This window comes from Struthio camelus, chromosome 12 (genome assembly GCF_040807025.1).
Source record: "Struthio camelus isolate bStrCam1 chromosome 12, bStrCam1.hap1, whole genome shotgun sequence".
Lineage (NCBI taxonomy): Eukaryota > Metazoa > Chordata > Aves > Struthioniformes > Struthionidae > Struthio > Struthio camelus.
This window is the reverse complement of record NC_090953.1, coordinates 21,049,804-21,072,681: the sequence shown is the minus strand read 5'-3', so window position 1 is coordinate 21,072,681 and position 22,878 is coordinate 21,049,804. Positions and strand designations below refer to the sequence as shown.

The 22,878-nt window shown below is 40.2% G+C and overlaps 1 protein-coding gene across 4 annotated transcripts in view; it reads right to left on the bottom strand.

Moving 5' to 3' along the window:
* RAB8B (RAB8B, member RAS oncogene family) overlaps nt 1-22,656 on the bottom strand; it is a 29,275-nt gene extending 6,619 nt beyond the window's left edge. For 3 of the 4 annotated variants that reach the window (XM_068958803.1, XM_068958804.1, XM_068958801.1), the window contains exons 1-7: nt 22,394-22,621; nt 8,442-8,502; nt 7,260-7,320; nt 5,757-5,834; nt 4,554-4,643; nt 3,728-3,793; nt 1,246-1,296 (exon numbers count right to left, since the gene is read on the bottom strand). In XM_068958803.1, the coding sequence (XP_068814904.1) occupies nt 1,246-1,296; nt 3,728-3,793; nt 4,554-4,643; nt 5,757-5,834; nt 7,260-7,320; nt 8,442-8,502; nt 22,394-22,517 (531 nt within the window). In that variant the 5' untranslated portion in view covers nt 22,518-22,621. Of the gene's footprint in view, nt 1-1,245; nt 1,297-3,727; nt 3,794-4,553; nt 4,644-5,756; nt 5,835-7,259; nt 7,321-8,441; nt 8,503-22,393 lie in introns of all 4 variants that reach the window. The other variant, XM_068958802.1, reaches the window with a different exon arrangement.
* Between the last annotated feature and the right edge of the window lie 222 nt (nt 22,657-22,878).

The window sequence follows — 22,878 nt, the reverse complement described above, 5'->3', positions numbered from 1 at the left end:
GGGTGATTTGCTCTAACCTGAGCCCCTCAATTATCCAGACTCTGTTAATCACTTGATAAAACTGCCTACTTTTAAAAGAACTTATCCAACAACCCAAATCTCAAGAATTCACTCAAGGAGCGACTGCACAATCTGGAGTTTAATAAAGCAAGGATCACGCTGTCACAGTTTGAAAAAAACACACTGATTTCAGGTTGCACTGCATTTAGTGATCGCAAAATAAAGGAAAATTACACACTGACGTGTGTTTGTATGAAAGCATCCACTTTTAAGTAGCAAACAGGTATACACTCATCTGCTTAAGATCTGATTAAAAGCAGAGGTGAGTTCTAGCCTCCACTCCACTTGAGTGGCCCAACCACAAAATCTGCTGGTTTTCTGAAGGTTCTTTTAGTGGCAAACCCATTTGCCTAACAAGATTTGCATCACTAAATTCTTGTTCACTAGTAATGGCAACTTCCATGATTGTGTCAGTCAATCAGTCTGGCCAAATGTTTGCAAGAGTGCTTAAGAAATGAACAACCACATTTGGCACCAACTGCATTTTGCTGCCTCTTCTACAAAAAAAATACTTTAAAGTAAACGAAGGCATAGTCTCCAAACCTCATTTAAAGCTAGCAAACAACTGTAAGAGCAGCAATGCTTCCCAGATCTGGAACCATACACGCTTAAAAATGGCTTCATTAAATCAAAGCTACAGGTTATATTACGAATTAAAAACAGATGAACCACGTCACAGAATCACAGAAACGCTGGAAAAGCCTCTGTAGATCATATAGTTCAACCCCTCAGTCAAAGCAGGGCTATCACTAACACAAGATCAAGTCAGCTATAGCTCTGGCTAGCTGAGTTTTGCCTCCCACTGCCCACACCCAGCCCAAAACCTCCCAAGCAGCAATTTGTGGCTTAGCTACAGCTCTTTTGCTCTAGGCCCATCTAATAGCTCTCTGCTGGACCCTCCCCAGATCATCCTCAATCAACATCCTTCCTGGCTCAAGATGCTCAAAACTGGATGCAGTATTCCAGCAACAGCAAGTACAGGGAGGTAAAAACTTCCTTTGCGCTGAGGACCCAGTCTCTTCTAGTGAAGTCCAGTACACAATTAACATTTTTAGCAGATTAAATCATTTAGATGATTAAATGTTCACTCAAATTTAAACTAGCAGCCACTGTAACCCCACAAGCTAGTTCTTCTAACTGGTAATTTCAATGACTATAGATAGTATGCCAACTGGAAATACAAACCATTTTTCTGTTGAGCTTTGTCATAATGTCCCGTGCAAGTGTGAAAAATGCCTGGCAAGAGGGGGGAGAGAGAGAGAGAGAGGGGAAAAAAAAAAAAGAGTCATAAGACATATTAGAGACAAGATAGATTTGGAGTAGTCAGACACATTAACAATGCAGTATTCTGTAGGCCACTGCTAGCACTTCAAGTTGTAAGGCACTCTGTGTACAAAACTAACTTACGCTGCAATAAGCATGCTTTAAAAAAAAAAATAAAATCCTGTTTAGTCTCCCTGTCTCCAAATTTTGAAGCAAGTGAACAGCCTTTCCCATCGCATAGCTCTTGAACAAGAAACCTGCTGAACGGAAGGCTGTTTACACAGCACTGGGATTCAAATATGCAGCATATGTTTGCATATTTTTTCTAAACTATGTATTGCGCCTTGCAACTAGAAACCTACAGAGACCTTTGAGGCTGGTATGTCTGGGAAATCTCAAAGTCAGCTCTTTCCTGCTGTCCTCCAAAACCTTTGCACTTGGGCTAACCACAACTCTGTGTATGCTTCTAACAATTTTAAAATCATTTTGGCAAATTTCATCATCTCCAACTTCACAGCACAAAGAAGCAGAGAAATTTCTGTAGCACGAAATTGCTGCAGTTCTCTAGAAGCAAGAAGAAACAAGATTTTAGGGATAAATCTGAAGATACCAATACCTGAAGGACAATTCCAGAATGGAAAAGTGGTAAGCATTTTCCCCCTCACTGCATTTTGAATATATCCAAAGGGGGAAAAAAAAACCACACACACAAAAACATACACAATTGTTTTAGTCCTCCCAAGTTAAACATTTGGTGGAAATAAGATTAAATCATTACTGATGGAGTAGCCTTAAATAGCCTTAAAACTATCATGACATATATTTCTAAGAGTAAGATCTCATGTGTGATTTAATACATTCACAAGATTTTGAACCAGCTCACACTTCAACCCTTTTGAGGGCTTCTTAAGGTAACTGCCTTCTGATATCATGTTTTACTGCCCATCTTTTTCACACCAGCTGTATTCTTTCTATGCTTTCTTCCCAATTCATGTGACAGTTTTTTTTAAATATTCAGACAGTCAAATGTTTTTGAGTAGGCACAAATTAGTTTTGTGCATTTAATGACCTACAGGAGTTGCAACAAAACTGTAGGGCATGTCATGAGGCACCAAGTCAATCATATGGAGGAACCAATGAAAAGGATATGCACTTTTTATTGGGAGCCTATTGCTATCCACCATTGGTATCAGTTGCTAATGTTCACTCTTCTACTGCCTGCTGTAAGAATTAGTGATACTGTGAAAACTAGGTCAAACACTACTGTAGATGTAGCACAATTCACATTCATCCTAACTATGAACCAACTATTGTATCACAACCTTCCCGCAATCAGATAAAAGGCTATGTGCCAGTTTAGCGGGCACAGTATCAGTCATGCTACTTTACAGTAGCAATTTCTTTTGTTTCTAGTTAATATTTTAGCTGCACAATCTGAATTCAGTATATATTTGGAGGACTTCTAAAAGGTATCGCAACAATACACTTGGAAAGGCTTTTAGACCATTAGCCTCAGGAAAACACCATTTAAGAACAAATCTGACCTATGTGAATGAACTGAACTGCATTACTGCACTGTTTAACCTCGGCCTTGAAACTATTATGACATATATTTCTGAGATTAAGACCTGTGTGTGATTTAGTACACCCACAAGATTTTGAACCAGCTCACTCTTCAACCCTTTTGAGGGCTTCTTAAGGTAACCGCCTTCTGATGTCATGTTTTACTGTCCATCTTTTTCACAGAGTTAACGTCCTTCCCCCATCCTCTGTAAGACTACAATAGTGATTCATGGTAAAATAGACTAAAGTTGAGTCACTCTTCCTTCCGATTCCATTTCTTTACGCTCTCACAAAAAGGGTCTGGTGTTTTTTGCACAAGGTTTATTTGCAAGAAAACAGATTGCAAGTCTACAGACAGTATTATAAGCTTTCTTCCTCCTCTGACATCAACTTAATGACAGTCTACGCTGATGTTGCAGTTTAAAATGCAAATCTGAAAGTCTCATCTGCCCAGACACGTTTAGTAGTAACCTGAAGTCTCTTTGACATAGTAGCATGCTACTCATCAAGCAGAGAATCTTGAACCCAGTTTCCTGCTAACGTTACACCTACTCCTTGTCTAAAAGCACTGGTAATTTAAGCAGCAAGACAAAAGAAGTCTAAAGAAACTATTTGCTACAGGAATAGCAAACCACTCTTAGCACCCATCTAAAAAGTATTCTAGACATTACCAGAAAACAAGCCATGATAGCTATTGTACAACCTATCTAAATAGAACAAGATTGGAGTTGTCACTTCAAGTTTCAGATCAGGTCAGAAAGTCCAGCAGTTACAGATCATACAGCATGCTTCCACAGCAGTACTTCAAGAAACATACCTAAGTGTAACATCCATCTCTTACCTCTTCCACGTTTATGCTGGATTTTGCACTTGTCTCCAAAAATTTGATTCCGTAATCAATTGCTAACTGGAAGAGAGGTTAAAGTTTTTCAGTGTATTTAAAAGTTCCTTTGCAAAAGGTGTGTTTACAAAGGTTCATAACAGAACAGGCACTCTATGATGCTTTAAAAAGACGAAAAAGCTTCATGTCTGCTTTCTCTCACAAAAACGTTACGTTACTGGACCATTAGACAAAATATTCCAACAGGCCAAATCCTCATGTAAATTCAAAACTCCCAAAAACATTAATTTCTCACAGAATGACTTATTTAGGACCCAAAAGAACATAAAGACAGAATCTTCACCAATTTGGATTTGTTGACAGGATAGCTACATAAAACCATCCCGTAAGTTGTGTAACTAGCAGCTACACTTCTTCCGCTGTGTGATATATTGTGTAGTATTCTTACTTGCTTGTTAGTATTGCAGAACAACAAATTACTTTAGCTTTAATAACGCTACTTATAAGAAGTGTCAGTAATCACCATGATGAATTGTATGCAATAGGATCAAATTATATACAAAGCTTTATATTGAGATTTATAATACTTGATGTTACAAGGAGGATCAACATTCTTTAGAGGATCTCTCCCTCAAGACAACAGTAACTTGAAATTAGACAAACTTGAAGACAATCAAGTGCTATTTAAAAAAAAAAGACATCCTATAAAGTCCTGAAACATGAGGTTTGAGGCCCATTCTCTCTCATATACCTAAAACAAATCAACTATATAATATCCAGAATCCTGAGAAGGAAAATAGGCTTCTAGACAACATAAAAAGTTTACCTTCTCCCCTTTTTCTTTTGAGACTTGTCTTTTTTCATTCATATCACATTTATTACCGAGGATCATTCTTTCTACATCTGAAGAGGCATGCTAAAGGGGAAAAAGCAATCTCTCAGAAATAAATCAAACCATTATTTAAAATAAGTCTCCGTATGCCAAACTCACCCATGCATGAATATTTTCTTTTTAAAAAGTTATCTAAGGTGAGGGCATTACTGCGAAAGGGACTGCCTTTTGAAACAGGCAATCCAATAAGTAAATATTTAAAAAAAAAAAAAAAAAAAAAGATTCCCACATTAAATTTGCCTGAATATCACTACAGCAGCACCAGCTCTGTACCAGGTTGCAAATATACACAGGCATTTGGCTATTTTGGATCCGTCCACGCACCAGTTTGAAGTAGAGCGTGTACCATTACATCTGCAGTATTTGGTTGGAGTATCATTATGCAACACACTTGCATTTTTAAGAGAGATCATTAATGACAGACTTATTAAGTAATAATCACTTCAGCACAACCTTTTTAGCCCAGTCACCACTGCATTAAATTGATCATTAACACAGGAATTTTGCTTACAGAGCCAAAGAACAACAATAAGGAAAAGCCTGTGGATTTTAATCTTACTGTTTTTTCTCTAAGATATGTTACCTAACTACAGCTTCACTTAATACTAAATCAGGGCTTCCCCTACAACTTCATACTGACCTCCCCCTACTTGACAGCATGTCGTGTTAAATAATTTGAGAGGTTAGCAGGCAGTTTACCCAAGACCACATGAAAAGGACAAAAATATTTAAATGGACAAACATACAACACAAAATAGCAACTGAAATTAGACAGGTCTGTCATCACCTCAGGGCAAGGCAGATACCCCAAGATCTTTCTCCTTCCTGTTCCTTAGACACACCCAAAAGGAAAAAAGAGCAATGAAAACCATACAGAAAGAGCAGTTTCGAAACACTTATTTTATGCTTGCTTTTTAAACCTCTCCAAGTTTCCCACTTTCTGTGACTAGATAAATGAGAGAGACATTCTTCCTATTAGTAACCAGTGTTCCAGTTCACTGCACTGTCTAATTTGGTCATATATGTTGGCTGCTACATAGAAGTAAATAATTACTTGATTATTATTTGCCCCAGAGAAATCATAAGGTACAAACAGTAAGAAGCGCTTTCCAATGCCCCCTATTGCAGAGCACCTACCTCCTCAATGTTTCTTATCCAGTTTTTTATGTTGTCGAAAGACTTTTCATTTGTGATGTCATACACCAGCATAATTCCCTAAACAAAATTAAGAAAAATCTAGTCAGATGAGCGAGTACTATTAGTCTACTTTTGATGAATGTTGTTGGTTTTATTATACTTGCAAAAAAATTCAGTATAGATAGAACTTATGCCCCTACAATCAATAATCCTTTCTCAAAGCGTTTTGCCTCTGCTGAAAGTTTACACTAAATATTATTTAACATCTCTTGGCACTGTTCGATAGAATTTGAACACAGTACTGGTATGAATTTTTAAATCATTGGCCTATGATCAGGAAAAGTTTACAAATCCTACTAGAACTGAGACCAGGACTCTGTTGTTCAAGTCAAGTTTAGAAGCAGCAGCTTCATGCAGTCAAAGGATGAAGTCCCATGAGATCTGACTGCTGGTGCCACTAGATATTTACAGCAAAGCTGGCACTAGGCGCTCTCACAGAAGCATGAGCTCTTTCACATAGCTGTATACATATTCCTGGACAAGCTCGAGAAGTAGCTAAGCAAGTGAAACCACACAGCAGCTGCATTAAACACACGTTGTCAAGTTCACCTCCATTCTTTATTGCCTTTCCAGTCATCCTTTGTAAGATCAAGAAAGGTCCTTGGCCATGCACCAGGAGGTAGGGAGAAGACTCCATCACTGCCAAACCCTTAAGTGCTTAATGCTCTAACACAGGACCATGACCATAACTATTTCTCCCCATCTGCATTCCATAACAAGGGGGCTATTTGGATGCACAACTGGTCTATGAATGGAACTCATCTGTTCACACAAAGTGAGAGAAGTCATAGTATCAGTATACCTAATAATCAGCAAGCTGAAATTAACAGTATCGCAACCTAAAGCATCTCAAATCCTGGTATTTAAGAACCATTAGAAGTAGTTGTACCACACAGAGTGCAGCCTCCAAGTCAGTTATTTGACTTCAAGTCATCCTTAATTGAGGAAGAAGCTAAAGTGGCTTTTATATGCAATCACACTTCTAGTGAATGCAGATTTTGCATTCTTGACCAGCTGAAGGTGATGAAGAGCAGCAGGAAAAGCAACTCAGCAAAATACATTCTTAATATTTAAAACATTTATTACCTATTTTTCAGGCACTTCAACTGTATTACAACGGCTGCACCTATTGCATTTTTAAAAAGTTGTCAAAGTAAAGCTTAGCAACTTAGCTTACTATACCTGCACAGACTACAACTATAATAAAAAAGACAGTTGGGCTCAAAGGTTCATCACAGAAAACAGGATTTAACACACTACTAGCAGATTAAAAAAAACAACCAGTCAAAAACAAAACAAAAAACCTACCCACCACTTTATTCACCACGTCACAAGCCACAATACTCCAAGCCTCCAGTCAGAAACTCTTACGTGATGTAACCTTAAGAGCAACAAACCAGTTACACTAGCTGTACCTAAATTTTTTGAAAGAAAAGCACTCACCATGGCTCCTCTGTAGTAAGCTGTTGTAATTGTGCGGAATCTCTCCTGGCCTGCTGTATCCCTAAAATTCAGTGAAAACAAATACTTGTTGGATACCTTCTTTAAACTCTTCTGTACTGAAATAGATTTTTTTTTAATAGAATAACAGTGTATTGATACTTATTAAGCAAAGTACCATTTAGAAGCTATCTGCACAAATTTCTTCAGCCTTTGACACCCTCTTCCCCCTCAGCTATCATATTTACACCAGTAGTTATAGAAGCACCATAAATATGGTATAAAAGCACTTGAATTTTCATGCAAACCATGAAAACTCAGTGCTACACAGCCTTCTCTAGAATAACAAAAGCAGCTCTGATACAGCCGAGTCCTGCATTAAACAAGAATTAACATAAACAGCAGTAAGATATTTTTAGGATAGTACATTTTTGTGGACAACTAGCTATTAAAACCAGCCACTACACCTTAGTATGCTGATATTTTATCCTAGATTACTTCAAAGTAGCATTTGGGAGTGAACAAGATGACCAAAGTGTTTGGATACTAGTACTCCTAGAGGGAGCTGAACCCCAAAGACCTGAAAAAACCTAGCCATCTGACTGCTATCAGAGGTATAAAAGTTGTACCAACCACTTCTAGCATTTCACTTCCTTTGTCACAAGAAATCTGGCTGGCATGCAAGTTTTAAGAGAGAATTGCGACTTTAGGACCTGAGCAATCAGCAATAACCTTCGCACTCACCAGTAGCATTTTAAGAGTTTGGCATGTGTAATAAGGCTACCCTACAAATACTCATCTGCTGCTACCAGGAGGCTCAGTCTCTACTAGGCATCATGCAAGCAGCATTATCACTTGTCCATTTGTGAGTACAACCAGGTATCAAAGTATCAGAGAATTCAGATTACATATTTAGAAGCTAGTAGGGCTCACATTTTAGTCTACTGCTGCGTAATTCATACTTTTCTTCCATATGGAATAACTAAAACTGCATTTAAGATAACACTAGTACGCGAACTGGTTGTCTCCTGCACTACTGAAACAGAACCACTCTAAGAACAAGCTAAAAGAAAGCATAAGCCTCAAGGACTGCCAGTGAAAAGAGTTACGAGACTTCCGGTACACGCAGGCTCGAGAGCTACGAGGTGCTCCCGCTCAAAGATCCAATACTTACTAAATACTTACCATATTTGTAGCTTGATTTTCTTTCCATCTAATTCTATAGTTCTGATCTTAAAGTCGATCCCTGCCAGAGAAAAAGAGACTAAGTTTTGCAACAAATGAAAAGGAAGTATTCAGTGTCCTTTCAACGATTGGGTAAGAGCAGAGTTAGGCAAAAGACAATTATTCTGAAGCTGTCACTTCTTCCATGCACTAGGAAGTGCTGAGGATGCACAAGATTTTCAGCTGCATCTAAAAGATCTAGGAGAAATTATTCCGCTCAATGAAAACAGAACAAATCCAGGCTCATTTCTACAATCAGTCAAGGTTAGAAGAAGAATTAATCTCAAAATTCTTCCAGTTCATACCAGTAAGGTCACTAGTTTAAATCACTATTTCTCTTTCCCCTCCCTCCCCCTTTTTTGACTAGCCCCTGAAATTCAAATCAGTTCCCTAGGACCTCTGCTGGCTCAGTACCTGCAAAAAAATTATATCCTTTGGCCACCTAGTTGCTTTTCAAAACTAGTGCCTACTTTTTAATGCTCATGTCTAATGAACATGAAGTCTAATCAGATATTACAGTAAAGGGGAAAGTATCATAGGATATAAAAGATACACAGCTAGTTACTGAAGGTGATTGAAGATGACTACCCATGGGACTGTTTCAAGAACACCAGTATAGGAGTAACTCAAATTTCCTGGAAAGCTCCAAAAGCTAGTGAGAAAATGCTTCCCTCCTCTCTTTCCCCTGCTCTTCCACATGGCAGCTACCAGTTCTGTGACTGTTTCTGAAAGCAGATTTTAAACTTGGGGGAGGTGGGATTGATAAATTCAGAAGAGCCCAATAAGATCTGTTACGGTTTAGAAGGGTCACCAAAAGGATCTATGAATCCAAGCCAAGATTTCCAAACAACCTAGCAGGTGGGGTATTTTAACTTTTGCATTTCTAAACCTATATCATAACATAGCTCCGATTCACAAGACTGCTGAATTCCTGCTATGTGATTGCCAGATTCCTGAATCTCAGAACAGCCTCCCCAAAATTAGTCTGTTTTGAGGCTGATGGCCCATTTTCCCTTCACTGAATCTTAAAGTTTACTTGATATTTAGTCACAGTCATTATGATTTGTTTGTTTGTCCACCCCCCTCCCCGTACCTTAAGTGACCCTTATCAAGGGCATCTCAACTGGGAAAATCCTGTCTCTAGCTTTGCAAATTCATCCACAGCTTGAACAGGAAGCACTGGAAATAAGCTATGGGAATTTTTTAAAAATACACTACAATAGTATTTGAAAATGAAATAGAGCTATTCGTTAACTACTTGACTTTCACCCTTCTCACAGACAGGCATAACGTTTTAACTGAACAAAAAATACCAAGTTTCAGCCATTTAACATTACGATAAGGATACATAATTCAGCCCATTAGTTCGAAAGAATACGTATTATCAGTATCAACATCACGTCAGCACTTTTAACACCGTATGAAGTTAACTGCATTATTTGAAAATGCTATGACTACTGCTACAGTCATAAATTCCCAACATTCACTAAGATTTAAAGGCAAAAAAGATCTATTATTAACTTGCATTCCTACGAGGATGACATTTATTACAAAAAAAGTTTTATTATGTGTAACAGAACTTATGAAAGTATTTCCATTCTACATTTGGGAGGACTTTGTGTCCACCTTGCTGTAAAGATTTGTTTAGTACCTAGTTGCAACACTTGCTGAAGTCACACTTCATGGTATTCACGTCTGAAAACAAATGACCTTGGCTCTCAATATATTTTCTTTTTGCCTCACAGATTCCAAAAGCACAAATACAGATTTTTCTGGAATGGCTATTTTACCAGGGACAAGAGCAAATCAAATCAGTTTTAGAAGCTACTTTGTATCTAGGCCTGACATCTTAGTCTTAAATATAATAACCCTACCAGGAAAATGAGGTTCGGAGACTGCTGTGGTTTAAAGATAATTTTGTATGTACTGCGAACTAATGAAACTAAGACACATCAGCACAAATAGTAAGAGACTCCTGTCGGGATGGTTTTCCGAGAAAGTGAGCTTACACTGCAGTTAGACATTAGGTGCACCAGTCCATGCCTTGCACAGACTGGTTTCTTGTGGTTAGTCATTTCCCTTACGGCACCAAAATGGTTTATACAACCACTGCTTTGATCATGTCTAAAACTTAGGATCTGCACACAAAATAGCTTCTCAGAACTTCGGATTTCTAGTAGAAACTCCACCTAACATTTTTATTGAATAAAGATGAAATCAAAAGCTAAAAATAGAACAAATACAGGGGAAAACCATAAACATCTGTTACAATGCAAAGAGATTTAACAAATGCAACTGCAACTTTTTAGAGGCTGAAACAATACTACAGGCTGATGTTTCTTTTGTTCTTTCACTTCAGTAACAGGAAGCAGCGAGCAGCAAACATTTGCAGAGCAAGCCTGGCGACACAGGCTACCACTTCCTGCTAAATACCCTCGCATGGCTAAGTAGAAGCAGTGCTTTGGGTACTGAGTTAAATTCAGGTTATGCCATATAAATCCCCTTAAATAACTATTTCACTAAGTCTGTAGAGTTTCTACATTTAATTTTTTTTGGTCCTGTTGTAGTAAGAAATCAGCTAGGAAATTAAATCCTTGAGGGACTCCAATAAACTTCACTCTGTGATGGTGTACGCTAGTCCCTATATCCTCCGCAGTACTATCTTTCTCCGTCTCTAGCAATGCAAGATGTACTTTACCAAAAAAATTATAGGAAATAAGTTTTAAAAAGTATATAAATATGTATAGCACCCAATCCAGTAATATTTTAAAGTTTTGGGGTTTTTTTCCCCTCCAAGTTGTGGGAATAAAATCAGGTGACTAAACTCTAAATCTGAACAGAGGCATAAAAAATTAATATGCCTAGTTTGCTTGCTAGAAAGCAGCTCATTTTAGACCCCTCTATCAAGGAATGTAAAAGACACCACAGTATCAAATCTTATTTATCAAACTAAAAACCAAGAGACCTCTTCTGCATGACCTGCATATACCTACTTAAAAGGGTGGGGTTTTTGTTAATCTCCCTACTTATCTAATCACTTTAGTCTTTTGAGCTAAGAGTGGAAGGAGTCAAAGTTAAAGGGAAATATAATTTTTTTCCAAATGAGATTTCCTGATAAACAGCAACTCTGTGGCACTTATTACCACAGGACATAGACCACAATAAAATAGGAATTCATTACAAGAGTGGGAAAGGAGTCAAGATACAAAGTCTCCTTCCCCTTTTAAGCAATAGGGCATCAAAATGTCTGGAATTCATACATCAACTTTCAAACTGAGCTTGCTCCAACTTCCGCCCAACTTCTTCACAGCTTCTGCCCTTCCTATCCTACTGTGTTTGTAGATCTTTTTTTTTTTGTTGAATTTTTTAATGGACAAAGCTAGAGGGGGATAAAACTTTGCTGCTACTTTATTGCAAGACACAACATATTAGAATCTTAGAGACAGGCAAAAGCAAAGAAGAACCAACATTCTCCTGCAGTCACTCAGAGTAAGGCTGAATTAAGAGCAACTTAAACTAAGCAAGTGAATTTGTAAGCTACCTTCAGAAACAGGAAGCGAGAACAAGCACGACTGACAAGCGATACACTTCACCTTTGGTTTGCTGAATTCTAGGAGGGAACTGCTTGCAAAATATTTCTCATTGTAGGCCTTGCTGCTTGTGGACAGCAAGCGACAAGTTGCGCAGATGACCGTCAGAGCTAGCCAGCAGTAATATGGCTGTAACCTAGCTGGTACCATTCTGCTGATTCCCAAAGGGCAGGTTTGAGCTCTGCAGAGCTGTCACTGCTCCCTAATCTCCAAGACACTGCAACAACACACATCAGAACCAATGGCTGCAAGAGCATTTACTTTTAAGTATACTTTGAAGAGCTGTAAGCAATCTGAAGCCCACCGAGGAGCTTATTGACACACATACCTCGCTCACCACAGGATAACCAGTTCGTGCAGATACCAGCACTGACCTCAGGCCTGGAGGAGCTTTGAGGGGTGGGCTGAAAGGTTTCAACACCTCCCCAGCAGATACCAAGCACTGACAGACCTCCAGGACAACACTCCTCCAGAAACTTGTTCTTCGCCTTATGCCATCTGATAGTTGAGGGAAGAGAGATTTGTTCTCATAGAGTTTTTCCTGCAAGCTTACCCAGGAATTACAATTTTTTTTCTCTGAAGTAGGCATTGGTGGCTACATACACAACCACTTTTTTTTTTTCCTAGTGGTGTTTTTAAGGGAATCTTTTATTCTACTACATCATGCTTCTGTCTTAATTCACAAAGACTGAAAAATGAAGCCTCAGAAAGCTGCATTTTTATTAGATCTTTCTTGAAGGATTCCACTAAACATAAGCAAGTGACCAAGTAGAAAGCAAGATCAGAGTGTAAAAGGCAGGGTGGGGAACACTTGCAACATCCTAGCGTGTGATACAGTGCCTAACGCAAAAGAGCAAAGTCTAATCATTTTTAACTTGAACATTTGGCATTAGTTCCTACTACAGCTACAAGACATTTTCAGATGATCTCAGCAATGTTTGTATCAGTATGTAACTCAGAGATGCAGTAGTCTTTATTGCAACCACTAAATAATATGGCAGATGAACATTAAGCAACACACTAGGATGAAGGTCAACGTTTTTGAAAAGTTGCAAGATACATTTATGTCGGAACTATACACAAGTGCAACCAGATTTATTCATCCTTTTATGACGCAACAGGACAAAGCTGTATTCAATACAGACACCCATAAGAATCCACAAAACTCAAATCACAATGGGCTGAATGGGCTTCTTCAGGTTAAGCTGGCCCTCCTTCATCTCATTCTTCAGTTATGCAAAGGATCTAATATTGGTTTCCCACACAACGATAAAAGAGCAGTGTCTTGAACTTGACTGTGTTCATAGTTTTAAAGGTGCTTGAAGGAAAGTTTAAACACACTACAGGTGGCAAAATAAAAATAGACAAAAACAGCTAAAGTAGGCAAGGCAATAAAGGATGCAAGTGCCATGTATATGTAACAGAGGGCAGTTTCCTGCTCATAAGCGCTTCAAACTTGTTTGCTCATAAGCGCTTCAAACTTGTTAACCAGATCAGATCAATACTCGTAATAATTTTAAGCAAACTGCAGCTTCCTACAGAACTTATCTCCTCAGCTAGGATACAGCTACCATGCCAAGATTCCTTCCTGCCTTAAGATAAATCACTTGTCATTTAAAAACGAACAAGAGATTCAACAATTATCAGAATTAGACCAGCTGCACTTTGAAACATTCAGATTTTTGACAGCTCAGTGACCTACAGTGTAATTTGCTTATCCTGTAACATCTGAATCGAGTGCTCTAACACATTTCAGTCACCTGTTCACAGCAGCGCTGCTGGGAGCTCTGCCACCACAGCAGCGCATTGGAGGGCTTCAGGGCCAACACCAGAGGAACCTGCAAAATGAGGCTCCCTTTTCAGAATTTTGAATTCAGAATTTACCAACTCCTCCGAATAGCCCTTGAATTGCATGATTTTTAAACATCAAAAAAAACTTGATCCACATTTAAAGACTGCAAGATGAAATAACCGTAGAACTTGATACTGCTCGACACGACTAAAAATCACCAATTTCAACAACAACTTTAAAGGGGTCAGGTGTCTGCAGAATGTCTTTTAGAGTTTACAACCTAGAAGTTACAGCACTATGGAAGTGCATAATAAAGAGAAACCAGCCTATTTCTATTGCTCATTCTGTTTTGAATATAAAATAAATGACATTCAGTGAAAACTTAGTTTCATCTAAAATTGTTCTGGAATACATTAAAATTGCACCACTGATACAGATAGCATGGTTTGCTTATTTTAAGGATTATTTATAGACTGACTGTCTCTAAGAGGAATGCATTAACTTAGCTGCTTGGAAAACATATTCCTTTCAAGCCAGTGTACGACTGGAGAGCAGCAAATATTAAAATCATCCACCAGACTTGAGTTGAGGCTCCAGTTTCACAGCTAGTTGAAACTCGGGTAGGTGCAGGCAGCAACTGAAGACTGGTGACCAAATCGTCTTCTCTTTTTGTCAGGTTAATCTTTATCTGGATGAATTCCCTAATTCAGCTTAGCAAGCATTGCTTGCACTACTGATGGCATAGCTTAGAGAACTGGCCCACTCAAGTCACAGCTCTCCCCCTCTGAGCAGCTGACCCCAAACTAGGTTGGACAAATGATGAAGTTCAAGCCCTCACTAACACAGACCGAAGGAGACCACCGAGTAGCTTGTGAGCAGCTCCACTGTGGCTCCAATACCAGGATATGACCTGAACCAGCAGCAGCTCTGTGCTTGTACAGTAGTTGTTCTGTATTTGAATCTCCACCTACGGCTAGACACGGGCCAAAAGCAGCTGCAGCGATGTCCCAAGGACCCAGCTCCACGCTCACTTGTCCCGTAACGCAACAATGGGAGATCTGTGCGTCTGTCGCCAACTCCAAAGCTCTTCTTTCCCTCAGGTTTCCGGGACACGCAGTATATGGTGTTCTACTGCATGAAAAAACTTTGTCACGTTTGAGAGGCAGGAAAGCCAGATTTTCCCAATTAAAAGGTGGCTTAGGAAGACAAGTATTTGATTACTGTCAGGAACCAGTACTTACTACAGGATAATACACAATTCATAATCATTAACAGCATCATTTAATCATTTAAATCTCCCCCAAAAAACAAAGCCAAAAAAAGGAGATGAAGATGATCTGATATACAGTCAGACTTGCTTGAAGCTCCTGCCTGTAAACCAGACAACTCTGTAGATACCGAAAACACAGCACTAAATATCTCTGACAACCAAGTAGCTCACTTCATCCACAAGTAAAGCATATTAAACATCAAAAGGTTGAAAAAAAGCCTTATTTAAAAAGATTCTATACAGTCAACACTATCCTTGCCACTATAATTTAAAGTTTATTGTTCACTATTTGTATTCCACACTTCAGGCATGCTGATGAGGACCAGACAAGGAGGTTAGGTTTATTTTTGTTCAATAATTTCTGGGCCAGATGAGCCTGTATGACAGTCCAGTAAGAAACGGAGAATGGGCTTTTTATTTATTTACTTATTTATTTTTAAAATATCTTAAAACCTTAGAACTCCACTTGATCTGAATGTATATAGTACAGTGGTTATTCAGAATGAAGAAATAAAGACTTTTTAGGACCATACAATTGTTAGCTTATAACGGAAGAGTCACCATATAAAAACAATCATACAGAGGGTCCTAGAATGCACGAAATAAAAGAAGAAACGGTAAGCCATTGATCAGCTTCAAAATAAAAAAGCCTTATATGGTACAAGCAATGCACCTTTTATCTGCTGCTGCAGCAGCAGGTACGACAGGCACTGCATACAGATCCTGTCAGCTGCCGATTTAAGACACAGTGGTAGGAAGAGTTGAAGGGAACAGTTAGGCTGTAGCAACGTTTAGCTGCACAGACTAACAACTGCAGCGCCAAACACTTGAGATATTCAAGGATATCAAGGTGAGGCCAGGGGCAGAGGAAAAGAAACACTGAATTGGATAGTGGTAGACAGAGAAAAATATAAATTACAAATCACTTCCATAAGATAGAAACAGTTTGAAAAGATGAGCAAAGATGAAGATTTTTGAAAGTTGTTTTACGGAATGCATGAACACCTTTACACCCCTTTACACAACAGACCACTGGAAGCACAGGAGATGAGACTTCAGAGGGTCCAGACCCACCAAGGGCTGGAGGGGGAGGGGGGGGGGGAAAAAAAAAAAACCACACGCATAGAGGAGAGGTATTCCCAGCAACGTAAATATATTAATTGCCCTCATAACCATGTACAATCCAATCAAAACTGTCATGGCACACATTTCAAAGGAAAGCTTACTAAAACCCACAAGGTTAAATGGTATTAGACATAACTGTTGGTAAAAAAAAACACTTGAGGAGGTACTAAATTACCTCCCACTGCCACCCGGTTGGAACAACTTGCTGACTTGAGTTCTGAGTCAGGCAACTAAAAGCCTCTGGATCAACTCCACTTGTACAAGGCTTTACACAGTGCAACTCCATCGAATTTGGTACTCTTCATAGATTATTCACGTTAGAAAGAGATCAGATCCTTTCACGCATCTAGAGCGCCTTGATGCACAAGGTATTTAAAATACCATAACATTTGATTAAAGCTAAAAAACAACGTAATACTCTTGGAAACTAGATATTTGTTTGTAAGGCCATCACAAAGCCTGAAATAAAATATCACTATAAACACTGCATGCATTCTTCATCACAAATTATTAATTTTAGATAAGTTTTGGAAGACATCAGTTCAAGATGTATTTCTGTTGAAAGGATGGCTTTCAGTTGCCCTACCACAGAAGCACGAGGAAGTCCTACAAAACAAACCACAAACCCCCAGAAGCTGTATGCTTTCGATACCTTTCTCAAAGCCTGTATCAATCAATTAAATGATACATTTGTTCCTACATTCATTCAATGCTAGTCCGTATTCTTAACTGTGCATTCACAGCAAGTCACAAAAGCAGCTCCAAGCTGCCCTCCTGTCACTCAAATAACCAGATAACGCATACCCAAGATGGAGCTCCATCTGCCAATTAAGAATAGGCAAGAAACAGTTCGACATCTGTCACGCGTTTTCAGAGTAACATGCAGCAAGAAAGCTGCAACAGCATTTTTAACTAAAGTCAAACAATTTCACTCATGTTGGCCCCTTACAGAAGACAGAAGGGCAATATGATCTCATCAACAGATGGAAATCGAAGTCTAAGGTGTCTTTTGTACCCAACTAGGTGTTAGCGTCGGTTTTAATGTCACAAGAGACAAACTTTTAAACCTATGATATCTCTAACAGCAATACTTTCTGATGAACATCTTCATGACTTCCCATCACATACCCTGAAAACTCTGAAACCTTCTCCAGTTGCATATTTACCTCCACAATGCTGTCTTCTCCTAGTCTCACTTAAACCCTTGACCTCCTCACAGAGGTGCCCGAGCCCCACATCCTACAAATCTTGCACGTGCAGAATGGAAGTGCATATGTAACAGTGCCACCTGAGACAGTTTCTACTAGCCTCACGGCTTTCAAAAATCTGATTTACAATTCTCTTAATATAATGGCCATTTATAAAGTACTGACAATAACTCATTCCTGACTCTTCCTTCCCCAAGCTCATGATGCTTGTTTTTTTTTTTTTTTTCCTACAGCTCCCACCATCTGGAGAAGTCCAAAAGATATTTCTTTCTTCTTCCCATCAAGTTTCAGTATGCCCATGCTCTTTTGAAGGAGAATCTGCCTCTCCTCAGCTAGTTTTTGCCTATAATACAAGTAGGTGTGGGGACAAGAGCGGCAATATTCAGTGAGGCATAATTTGATGCGAGTATACTGAAACTATTTCCATTACACATTACAGACATAGAAGTTTCACTGCAAAAGGGAAGTTGGTAATTTTGCTTGCCAAAGGATTTTCATCAATGCGTTCAAAGGTCAGCATACATATGCTTGACTGCTGGAGTAGCAGCCTGTTTTGCAAGATGATGGCTGAGGAAAAGTTACTTCTGTAAAATCAACAAATTGTTTCAGCTTGCAGATACAGTACTGCCTGGTGCGGGCAACTTCCTGCCTAATACTGGTATCATCGTGGATTAAAAATAAATATCACAAATTTTGTTTCGGAGTCAGCAAGCCTTTGTACTAAGTCAGAAATGCTATCAGTTAAAAGATATGACTTTACTCTCAGAGAAACCAGTAAATATAAGAAGTTGGAAGAAATGCAAAGAATAAGCCTTACTATTTGGAATGATAAACCCAATCCAGTTTCAGCAGACAGCACTACTTGAACAGCAAGTTAAATACCTGGAGACTGATAAACTAATGCTTCTTACTCCCGCATGCTGTATTAAAAGTACTAGCGGAGTGCACATTAGATACTCCGAGATAAGTTTTGCTTTAGGAGTTTTAGTGTGAAAATTAGCTGACTCTACTGCATTTTACTTTCCACGTAGATCTTTGTAAAAGCAGAAGTCTCCACTCACAAAGCAAACTGAACAACATAACCTTACGTAACAAATTTCCATTGTAAAAAATAGTTTCATCCTATGTTAACCGTGATAAGCTCATCCTTACTAGTGATCACAGCAGTGCTCTTTGGCTCATCAATCCCTTCAGAAATTTGAGATACGTATAATAAATTTAAGATTGTTGAAGGCTAAAGACCCGCAGACCGCAAGCTGAAAACACACCACATAAGAGTAACTAAAGGAATACTGGAAACAGATTGTTGGTTCACTTCCCTTAGTGGATGGCAAAGTTTGCTGACTGCATTAGTTATTCCAGACAGCCAAGATGAAGACAGAAAGTCCCTGAGCCAAGGCTCACTCAAAACAACATTCTGCAAATTAAAAGCACATAGGCATTGCATTTTTATCTTACTCCTTATGCACCTGTTAGCCACAGGATACTGGGCTAGGTGGACTTACAGTCTGAACCGGTAAAGCCATGATTATAGCACAAACACAGTCTCGAGGAGAAAAGTCAAGGAACCACTTGCAAACCTCCAAACAAACTACCAGGATTAAGCCTTACAGGCATGGTTTGCATGACAGCAGAAGAGAAAGAAATCTGAAAAATAAGGTTTTTATCTCAGTGACATAAACATGTTGTTCTACTTATTCTGTCTTCTTAACAACTCATTACTGACTCATTCCTGTAATATGAACATGGAGTGTAAATAATATGAATATTCTATAATAAAAAACAAGATGCCCATATTCCTTTCCTCCTTTCTTGTCTTCCACAACTGTCAGGAAAAAGTTTCCATCACTCTGGTAACTGAAATTAGTGAACAATAACGCAACTGGGAAAGGATAAGGAAGATATTTTGGGCTTGGGCATTTAATTACGGCAATAAAGTTAGACTCTACATCTAGAATTTGAACTAAGAAAAAAGTTTAAAGCAATCAGAAGTTGTACACAATGTAGTTAAAAAAGGCCCCTAATTACCTCACCTCGCACAAACAATATTTATGAGTATGATTTAAACAATAAAGTTTGACAATACATCTCAAGCAGATGCTTAACAATTCCAGTCTTGCTAGGAACCAGACAGAGTAGAAGAGATCTAGGGTACCACTAAAGGCATACAACATAGCGGGTACTAATTCAAATGACCGTGAGCTGAAGATAAGTTGTGACAGTAAGTACCACTGTCTTGGAGAAGCCCCTGTTTGGAGAACATACAAACAAGGCAGCCTGGCAGCTTATACCTCAGAAGACTCAGTGTACTCAACCAGGAATGCTAATCCAGGGACCTCAGAACTTCTTTTCAACTGGCAAAGGCCTGTTTAGGAAAAGCACTGCATTTCTGAGTTTCCCTCCATGCCACCATTGGTTATGCTTTATCAGTAGAGGAATAAATTCAGAGTTGTTAAATATGGAATTCCCCTAAGCTCATCACATACGTTAGTTAGACTGTAAAACTGACCAGCACCAAACAGCCAGCGTGCACTCACTGCACTTTGTCTTTAACAACAACAACAAAAGCATTTTCAAGAACATACAGCTTAGATCTGTATGACTGACTTAAAAGCAATACAACCAATACATGAGAAAGTCCAAAAAAAAAAAAAAAAGAGAGTATTTTATTTAAGCACCCGTCAGCACTTTGTACGAACAATTTCACTATTTCCTGTGTCGTCAACTTTCCTCTTTGTAGGTCCTTTGCTAAAAATAAAAAAAGACTGGCAGAAACAAATTATACGAATAGGAAAATGAGGTTCTGAAACCATAAATACTGCTTGAGAAACGAGAAGCATGCCTCAGTTATTAGCAACTTTCTTCAAGTTGATTCGTGTTGATATTAGTGCCCTTATAAAAGCAAATATAAGGGCAGGAAATAAGACAAAAATCTTATATTTACTACATAAGGTAAGAAAAAATAAAACCATCCTCAGTATCCTGAAGGCTTCAAAGTGAATCAGTGCAGAAAAGGAAATATGAAGGGACTAAGCAGTTCAAGAAACATCATGATAAAAGGTGACTGGAAGAAAGAGTGCTGCATCCATTTATGTTAGCCATCTCTTCCTAAATATAAAGAGTTACTTTATAGCTAGTACATTACCCAGTGTAGGTGGGTCTCTTTTTTTTTTTTTTTTTTGAAAACTATACGGCAATTAATAATCTCTCTTAAGCCTTTCATTGTGCCATACACACAGCAAAGTCCTCTTTAGGTAACTGCTACTCGGGCCTTGATCAGTTGGTGCTACTGATGTGGCTTTTGAAAAAGGGGTTGCAAAGAGTAAGCAGAGGGGAAAGGAAGATGCAGTTTTACTTTCGTAAAAATGCTTTTTTTGAAATGCAGAAAAACTATTTTCTCTTTTTAAGTCTTTAGAAATGCCAGTGATATCCAGTTGTCAATCACATCTGCCTAGATGAGAATTCACTTCTTCCCTGTGCAACGAGCATTCAGTGCAATAAAGTGTCTAAACAGAATATGACATTTTGATAACATAAGTCATATATTATTTCATCTCATCCTTAAATCAATTTCCTTAAGACAAAAGGAGCCTACTCATTTTCTTAATATTATTCTTCAAAGTCAACATTAGTGGACTAAATGCTAGCAACCTCCACAATAATTTACCCCTTCATCCTCAAAACAGCATACTTCATTTTATTTTAAAAGTGACACCAACTACAAGAGGTTAACCATAAATCTCTAGTTTTGAAGGAGATTTCAACTCAAAAACATCTCAGTAAAAGACTTAAACTTTCTGCTGAATAATATATAAGCACAACTTAAAACAAGTCTTACAAAAACTTAAACCACAGTAGCCTGTTTTAATATGTTAGAGCTCATTAAAACAGGTTAGTTGAGTTTTAGAAGCACTGCTTTTCACCATCATGTCTAATAACCAAACTCAGCTTCTATCAAGGAAGTTCCTCTGTTTAATCACTAAGGCATTTCTACATAATTCTTAACTAGAAGTACTCCAACCCCCCCCCCCCCCCAGATTTTAGCTACATGTATATAAATACACACATGCACATTCAGAGGAGTTGAGACAAGAGAAGAGATTTGTCAACGATCTGCTAAGAGCAGTTTGGTCGCTGCAGCTCTGAAGCTTAGCCCAACATGAGCAATAACCAGCCTAAACAGCTCAAGCCATCTTCCATTTTCTAAAAAACTTACGTTCAAACGCGAAACGAACAATAGCGAAACAACAAGGAGCACAACTGGCAAACAGAGCACCCAGGAACCAGTTAGCGTCACGTTCTGCATTTCGTATATGACTCGTTACTGGGCCAGTTCTGTGAAGAGCCTTTTTTTAAAAAAATAAACACATCAATAAATAAATAAAACGCTCCCCATAAACCCGATTTCCACGGCAAGAGAGAAGAAAGGGCGGCTCAGTGGCTTTGCAGGGGGAAGAGGGCCAACTGTTGATGCCACCCGGGCACGGGGGGACGCTGAGGCTCGCGGGGGCCGCGGCGAGCCGCCGGCAGGGCAGCGGTGCGCGGCCGCCCGACCTCCGCGCTCAGCCGCCGCCTGCGCCCGCCGCCGCCGCCCCTTCCCTGCCCCGCGCGCCCCTTCCCTGCCCCGGCCCTCGGGGCCGGCGGCGGCGGGCGCGCCCCGCTCTCCCCGCGGCGGCGCTGCCTGCCGCGCCGGGCCCCTAACGGCCGTAACGGTCGTAACGGCGGCGGGGCGCCCGCCGGAGCCGCGCAGCCGGAGGCCGGCCCAGCGCGGGCGGCGGCTCCGGCTCCCTGCGGGCGGCGCGGCCGCCGCCCCGCGCCGGGAGGGCCCGGCCGGGGAGCCCTGCGCCCCCCGGGCTGGCGGAGGCGCCCCGCGCCGAGCCGAGCCGAGCCGAGCCGAGCCCCCCGCGCGGTGCGGCGCGGCCGCTCACCGATGGTGGAGATGAAGGTGGTGTTGAAGGCGTCCTCGCTGAAGCGGAACAGCAGGCAGGTCTTGCCCACGCCCGAGTCGCCGATCAGCAGCAGCTTGAAGAGATAGTCGTAGGTCTTCGCCATCTTCGCTCGGCCTCCGGCTCGCCGCCACCCGCCGCCGGAAGGAGGCGGAGGCGGACGCGGAGGCGGACGCGGAGGCGGAGGAGGCGGTGGCTCGGCTCGGCCCCGCCCTTCCCGGCGCCCGCCGCGCTGCGTCACGGCGCGCCGGAGGCGCCGCAGGGGCCGACGGGAGATGTAGTCGGCGGGGGTGCGCTGAGGCCCAGGGCTGCACAGGGCTGGTCCCCGGAAATAGGCGTAACACCCCCCCACCACCACCGCCGCGAAGCGTTTCGGCCCAAAACAACCCCCCGGCCTAAAAACGGGACCGCGACCGCCATTACAGTGCATATAGATAGCACAGAGCTACGAGGTGCTAAGGTCGCTG